The 7,689-nt window shown below is 59.5% G+C and overlaps 1 protein-coding gene across 1 annotated transcript; it reads left to right on the forward strand.

Moving 5' to 3' along the window:
- The first annotated feature begins 4,690 nt into the window (after positions 1-4,690).
- On the forward strand, positions 4,691-7,499 carry GPX3 (glutathione peroxidase 3). The gene is made up of 5 exons (XM_083871836.1): positions 4,691-4,863; positions 5,882-6,035; positions 6,255-6,372; positions 6,561-6,660; positions 6,751-7,499. The coding sequence occupies exons 1-5, from the start codon at positions 4,777-4,779 to the stop codon at positions 6,967-6,969; spliced, it is 678 nt and encodes a 225-aa protein (XP_083727962.1). The 5' UTR covers positions 4,691-4,776; the 3' UTR covers positions 6,970-7,499.
- Positions 7,500-7,689: the final 190 nt, after the last annotated feature.

Below are 7,689 nucleotides of genomic sequence, written 5' to 3' on the forward strand. Positions count from 1 at the left end.
ATAAATGGACTTTATCCTTCATGTGAGTGTGTCGTGCAGCTCTGTCCACACTATGGGTGGTATTTGGCTCTGCAAGATCTGGGATACTTTGCAGCCTCTCCAGAAACCCACCCTGCTCTGACCTCCTTCTCTGCCTTGCCTCAAAGTCCCTGGGGTTCTGTCCAGCCTTGGATCCCAACAGGAAGCTCACTGCCAGCCCAGCCCCATGCTCCAGAGGGCAAACCTCAGTCTGGACACAGTGGGTGGGAAGGATCCCTCAGGACTTTCTGACAGTGGTTGTGGCTGTTTTTTTCCCACTCGGGTGACCGGCACCACTTTCCTCACACCAGCCTCGTGTTGGGTCAGTGTGGCAGGAGCCCTGGGGCTGAAACCACATCTTGGTGACTCACAGCAAGAAAGGTCACAAAACTGACAGGATGAATCAGGCAAGGATGTGGGGAAACACGGTGATACTGGTGGGAATTATTTAAATCCTATTTTCTGTGCTGAAAAGAGCAAGAAGCCCTGCAGTGTTGGAAACCCTGCGTGCCATCCCTGTGTGGCCTGATCCACAACAGCCAGATTGGGGTTTGCATTAGGTGGTGGGGCCAGAGGGGCGGGAGGTTCCCAGAGAAGCAGGACCTTGGGCAAACACCTCCTGCCTTGGGGGAGGGAGCTTAGTACAGGGATGCAGACCCTGGGGAGCAGAAGTGCCTGCACTGGAGCCACTGGCTGTGATTGTGCTAGGAAGGAACAGACATTTATTCCTTGCCCAGCCACAAAACATATTTCTGTTTTGAGCTGTCAACTCTCTCTTCCCCTCTCGAGTTGCAGAGTTTGAGGCAAATAACCAGAGTTATTTTCCTGTTTTTCTTCCTCTCTCCCTCCCTTGCTGGCACGGTGCAGTGGCAGCTGGAGGACATTACAGATGTGCAGGGTGGGAGCAGCCCTGGCTCTGCTCTCCCCCATGCTCCACCCCAGCATTGCTTCCCTGGGGGCACTGTGGGGATGGCCAGCGGCACCAGGAATAAAAGCTGACCAGCTTTGCTGTGAGAGGAATAGGGGAAGACACGAACATTGGAGTGGTTTGGGAAGGAAGCCTGGTTTGGAGCAAAACATGAGGGAAAAAAGCATGGAACACCTCCCCCCCCTCCAGGCAACTATACATGATGGTTCCACCTCTGCATTCCTCTTGTCAAGAGAAGAAGAGGGAAATGAGAGATTTCCTTTCTTGGTATAAATTTTCTGGGAAGTTTCAAACCCGTGGCAAACATTTCCAGGAAAGGCTTTGGAAAGATGGGTTTGCTCGTAACAACAACAAACATGGAGCTAAATGGTAGCAGAGGTGAAGCAGGGAGAAGCCACAACATTTTTTAAAATCATTAAGATGGCGGAGAATAGATTTAAACTGGATTTCCAACACTGTCAAGCTGGAAATTCCTCCTCCAGGATGGAACGAGATAACCAAATCCCCCTGTGGCCCTGGCTTCAGCGCCTGCACAGTGCTGGAACTTGGAGGCAGTGTTTGCATGGAGTTTTGCCAAGGAAAAATGCCTTTCTGTTGAGAAGCATGTCCTGCTCCGGTGATGCTGTAGCAGGCAGGGTGATGAGGGCACTGAAGTGATTCAGCACCCCCTGGGATGCTTCCCTGGAGGTGCTGGCATGTGGCAGGAACTGGCTGTTGGCCCATGGGGCTGCTGCTGGGGGAGGCAGATGGGGCAGTCCCAGAAGGGAGAAGGGGATGCAGGATGCTGGCTCTCACCTTGCCTCTGGGCAGCCTCCCTTTGCAGGGGGAAGGGGGAATAATGGGCATGGGGCATTTCTACAGGGAGAAAATCTTCCCCTGCAAAAGGAAAGTATGCTGGAGGGGGTAGAGCACTTAGCCTGGGGGCTGTGGGGGCACTCAGGAAGGGGGACCCCCCCACTCCAAAGGGTGCTGGGCACCATGCCCAGCAAGGAGGCTGCTGCTGAACCAGGGCAGTGTGTGGGAGCACACGGGCTGGGGCAGAGCAGCGAGGTGCTGGCAGCCTGGGGAAGCCTGGTGCTCAAAGAGCTGGGGCCTCTTGCCTGGCAGAGCTTGCTTTGCTTTTGCTTCCCGTCGCACACTTAGAACAAAGGTTCAGAGGTTGCCCTGGGATTGATGCCAGGCCAGGCTGCCAGAGGGAAGCTGCACTGCTGCTATCCAGGGCAATGCTACCTGCTGCTGCCCAAGCTCCCTGCCACTGTCCTGCCACACTGCTGTGGGACCATCCCTGGCCCTCTGCATGGAAATACTCCTCGGTCAGCTCTGGGACAAGCCCAGCAGGCAGCACTAGATGGTCCCCATTGCTGCTTTCACATTTCCTGTGCTCAGCTGGGGCCCTGCAGCCTGGCACAAGGTCTCTGCAGCCCCGGCACGTGGCTCAGGGACAGCCAGGGAGGCTGGTGGCAGCAGCAGCATGGCGTTGGGGGAACTGCAAGCGCCTGGCCTCCCGCCCCAGGCTCCTGCCAAACATCTGCAGCAGGCGGGAGCTGGCTCCCGCCCGGCTCTGCTGGAAAAACAACCCTGCAGGAAGGTTCGTGGGAGGGTCAGCCCATCCTGCACGGCTGCTTTGTGAAGTGGGGGACCCCAAGCCTGCAGGGTGGAGCAGCACAGTCTTGCTGGAGCCCCTGACCCCCTTGGCTCTCCCATGCAGCCTCCAGCGTGGCATGGCACAGCACACTGGGCACACTGGATGGCATGCCCATGGAAGCTCAGTGGCAGAGAGGGAGTCCATTGGTTGTGTCTCATTAACTCCTTCCCCATTCCCAACCTCCACCAAGGCTGATTTGGCACTGGGACCCAAGGATACGGGACTCGGATAAATGGGTCTCTTATTTTTATTTTGGTTTTAGGAAAACTGAGTTCAGGAGTGACTCAGACTTTCACTGCTTGTGGCAGGGATCAAGGACTTGTGGAAGAGACACAACCACACTGTGCCACAAACCACTATAGCTAGATGTGGGTGGCTGTTCCTGTGGTGGGAAATAGTGGGGCAGGGGGCACAGTCCTGAGCAGCTCCCCAGGTCAGTCCCAGCTCTCTTGCAGGAGGTAGCTCAAGCCCTGGTCAGGGTCAGAAGTGTGAGCTGTGCTGTGGAGCACAGCACTGGTCCTTGTTGGCTGCAGGATGCAGAGATGTGCAGGCAGCATGCAGGCCAGGATCTGCAGCCCCATAGCCTCAAATCTCCCTAGAGCCTGGGAAGTAGGTGGGGAGGGTCAAACCCAGATATTGGCTCCTACAGGTTTTGGCAAGGAGCCACCTTGCTCCACTCACAGCCGTATCTGTGAGAGTTGACCAGAACACCCCTGTCGCTGGCCTGGCTCTTGGCATGTTGTGATGGTCTCTGTGCAGTCCCCAAGCAATGGCTGAGCACCCTGAGGGTTTTTCCTGCACCTGGGCAAACACTTCACACTGCTTGAAGTCCAGGCAGGGCAGGGGTAAGTCATTCCCCCAGTAGCAGTGCATGTTTAAAGCTCTGGGAAATGCTGCCAGTGTCAGAGTGACCCAAAGCCCCCCTGCCCCGTGGCTTCTCTGTGTGCCTGGGAGATGTACCCAACCCCCAGCCCTCCCATGTCAGCTGAGGCTGTAGTTGGAGCCTCACATCAGCCTTTCCCGGGACATGGTGTTCCTTCTGGTAAAGAACGCGGACTGGGAGATTGCTCTCAGCTTTCTCTTAACCTATGGCCACACTTCCCTCCCCTGATGGCATCTCCAGCAGCTGCCTCACTGACAGCATCGTGGCAGGGCTGACCCTGCTTTCTAGTAAAGCCAAACCTCATGCTGGCACTTATGGTTCCCCTGGGACTCACCCACTGCCACCCCACACTGTCCTCCACCCCAGGCCAGCCTCCCCCCAAAACCACAACTCCCCCAGTTCCTCTCTAGCCAGTTAATTCTCACATTGTATAATTTTGTTGGGGGATTTCAGAGAATTTACACCCCACCACGGATATTTTCCTTGGAGATAGCCCAGGGTAAATGTTCACATTCCTTGGCTAAGCAAACAGGACCCTGGAAACTCCTGCCCCTGGGGACACTAAGGGCTAAGGGACAGCAGTGCCCTGCCCTTGACCACAGCGGGGTCACCATGGAGCCACAGCCCACGAGCTGCAGAACAGCCTCTGGCAGGAAGGATCCTCCTCCAGAGCTGCCTCTAGCAGCACTTTCATTTACCGGGCACAAAGGAGAGGAGCGGGATCAACCTTCCCCAGCCCAGCCCGAACAGCCACTGGGGGGACACCCAGGGAACCCCAGCCCGGCCTCCCCGAGGCTGCAGCTGAGGGCTTTGGTCCCTGCTCCTCCCTGCCAACACCCCACTGGGGGGGAAATGTCACCCTGGCTGGGTGGCCCGCACAGGATGGGGCACCTCTCCCCGCGACACCTCTGCCCCCTGTCCCCTCTCCCACCCTGGCCCCTCTCCATCCCCCTCTCTCCCTCCCCCGATATCTCTCCCCCCACCCTGCGGGTTTAATCCCGGCTCGGGTAACACGTTGCATAAACCCTTGGCACATGCCCCTGCCCCGTGTCCCCGTGGGCGCCCCGGGTCCCCGCCAGGCCCTGGTGCCACCCCCGGGCGGTGTCCGTGTGTCCGTCCCAGAGCCCACACGGTTAACGCGGCCCTGGCCCGGCCCCCCCCGGCCATTGGCTCCCCCCTCCAGCCCCGCCGCTATTTCTCGGCCGCCGGGCTCGGAGGTGACAGCAGGCGACAGCGGCGCTTGTCCCCGCCGCTCGCCCGGGCTGTCAGGGGGTGCCGGCACCCCGCACCCCGCGCCCAGCCATGGGGGGCTGCTCCCCCAGCAGCTGGATTTTGCCCCTTTTCTTGGCTGGGCTCGTCCAGCTGGGGCGAAGTGCGGAGAGGGAGAAGGTAAGAGGAGGGGGACACCCCCACAGGGCTTTCAGGGGGGTCTAGGGGATGTGTGACACCCTGGGGACGCGCCTGTCCCCAAGGCTCTCTGCAGGACTCCCCGGGGCAGGAGTGGGACACGGTGGCCCCGTGACCCCCCTCCTTCCTTCCCCTTACAATCCCGACCACGCGGGGATTTTCTGAGTTAGTTCTTGCCAAGGGCCAAGAATTGCTGTCCTGGGGTTGGGGACAGAGGAGGACAGAGCCATGTGCTCCCCAAGTGTCCTCCCCAGGGGCAGAGCACGGGGACCTTTTCCCATGCAATGGCCGGGAGGGTTCCCCCACGTTTGGAAGGTGTGGAACCCAGGGTGTCCCCACAGCCCGGCGGGCAGGGGCACGGTCACCCCTCAGCCAGGCTCCCCTCTTTGCCACCGGGACCCCACAGTCCCACGGAGCCTTCATTCCTAGAGCGCAGCCCCTGTCATTTCACCTCTTGCCAGCTCCCAAAATAGCCCCTCGGTGGCACTTAGCCGAGCCTGGGTGCCCCGGTGGGGACAGGAGATGTGCTCCTCTGGGTTAACCCTTGTGGCCCCGGATGCAGAGTCTGCTGCAGCCCGACCCTTCCCGGCCCGTTCCCCATCCCACCCGGAGCCCCCTGCACTGCCCCCCTGTCCCCCGGGGGTTCAGGGGTGGTGGGTCCTGCTCACTGCCCACAGCCTCGGGATTCTGGTGCTGGCCTCCCCTTACACTCCGGCTGTTTTGCAGCCCCTCGCCTTCCTGCTACTCCCTGTTCGGTAAACATTCCCCCAGCTGCAGCCAGACCCATGTGCAAGCCCCAGTCCGCCTGTCCCACCAGCGCGATCTTGGCATGCCGGAGCCTGGCTGCTGCCAGCGGCGTTCAGGGCAGGGGACACAACGCTGGCAGCCGTCCCCGCAGGCAGCAGCAGGGCTGGCCCCATGGCTGGCTGGCCGTAGGGATGGGGAGCAGGGTGGCCGGCAGCCCCCAGCCTGCTCTCACGGGATGCTCCTCGCCCCACAGGTGGACTGCTACCCCACGGTGAATGACACCATCTACAGCTACGGGGCTCTCACCCTCGATGGGGACGAGTACATCCCCTTTGAGAGGTACAAGGGGAAGACAGTGCTCTTCGTCAACGTAGCCACATACTGAGGCCTGACCCTGCAGTATGTTGGTAAGGGTTTAGGGGTGTGGGCACCTCGGGATCAGGGCAGGGCCCAGGAGTGCAGCCTTGGCATGTCCCCATGGCCCATTCTGCTTCAGGGAGCTGGGGAAAGGGTTAAGGCCTGCTCCCCAGGGCCTGGCCTGACTGGAATGGTCCCAGGGGTAGAGTGCAGGTGTGGAGGTGTGCCCAGTCCTCTGCTAACCCACTTCTGGCTCTCCTTGCATGCAGAACTGAATGCACTACAAGATGAACTGAGAGATGAGGGGTTCGTTGTCCTTGGCTTCCCCTCCAACCAATTTGGGAAGCAGGAACCTGGCCAGAACTCAGAGATCCTCCCTGCGCTTAAGTGAGTACTGTGCTGAGGGCTGTGGGACACCTCCCTCCTCTCTTGGGGTCCCAGCCAGGCAGTGGGAACATAGGCTGCAGCTGCTGCTGGCTGTGGCCCACTAACAAGGGGCTTGGGGTCCTGTCACCACTCCTATACAAGCACCCAGAGCTGTCCATTGCACAACATCCTGTTCCCCCGCCTTGTAGATATGTCCGGCCAGGAGGTGGCTTTGTTCCCAACTTCCAGCTGTTCCAGAAAGGGGATGTGAATGGGGCCAAGGAGCAGAAGATCTTCACCTTCCTGAAGGTGAGTGCTACGGCAAGGGGAGATGAGTGGGACACACTCAGCTTGCTTTTTGGAGGGGCAAGGCAGTGATGCACTGGCTCCCTGTTGCAGAACGCCTGTCCCCCCGTGGCAGAGGAGTTCGGGAACCCCAACAAGCTCTTCTGGGAGCCTCTGCGGAACCACGACATCAAGTGGAACTTTGAGAAGTTCCTGGTGAGCCCTGAGGGCGTGCCCATCATGCGCTGGTACCATCGCACCAACATCGCTGCCGTGAAGAATCACATCACGACCTACCTGAGGCGGCGGCAGCAGGAGAAACATGAAGAGTAGGACCACTAGAGCCTCGGGCCACTGGCTTGAGGGCCAGCATCTCCCCAGCTGTTTCCCATTCCACTCCCTCCCCAGATGTTCCTCAGCAGCAGGAATCACGCACTGTCCCCTCCATTGCTGTCATCTCTGGCACCCCCCTACTCAGCCCAGTTGTGCTGGGCTGGGCAACCTTGTGGCAGAGACCTCAGCGATGGCAGTATGACACTTCCAATATCCCTGTCCCACCTCCACCCCTGGTGGTGACATTTCCTGGCCTCCAGCTTGCCCCCTCCTCTCCACCATTCTGGGCAGTGGGAGGCTGCAGGGGTTGGCTGTCCCTGGAGCAGGAGACCACATCTCCATGAAGGCTTGGCCTGAAAGCCCCTGGCTGGGGCGGGCCTGGCCTGACCGTGCTGAGCACGGAGCAGCTCTTCAGTGCATTCAGGCTGCCCGTGGTCCGGGCACGGAGACGTGCTGCTCTCCTGGATGGGGGTGGCTAGCCCCTCACCACCCACCATAGAAACTCCAAATAAAGGCTCTGCAAATGTGCAGCCCCACTTGTTGGACAGAAGTAGGAGGGGTAGAGTGGGGGCCACAGTGGGTAGAGTGGCCAGGTTGGGGATAGCAGTGCCTGACTGGAGAAACTCAATTTTTTCCACAGCAACTGCAAACATGGACATCACAGCCCCACATCTGGGGACAGGATGGGGAGTGAGTGCAGAGGAAAGGTGGGCAAAAAGG

Source organism: Zosterops lateralis (assembly GCF_965231275.1).
Source record: "Zosterops lateralis genome assembly, chromosome: 14".
NCBI lineage: Eukaryota > Metazoa > Chordata > Aves > Passeriformes > Zosteropidae > Zosterops > Zosterops lateralis.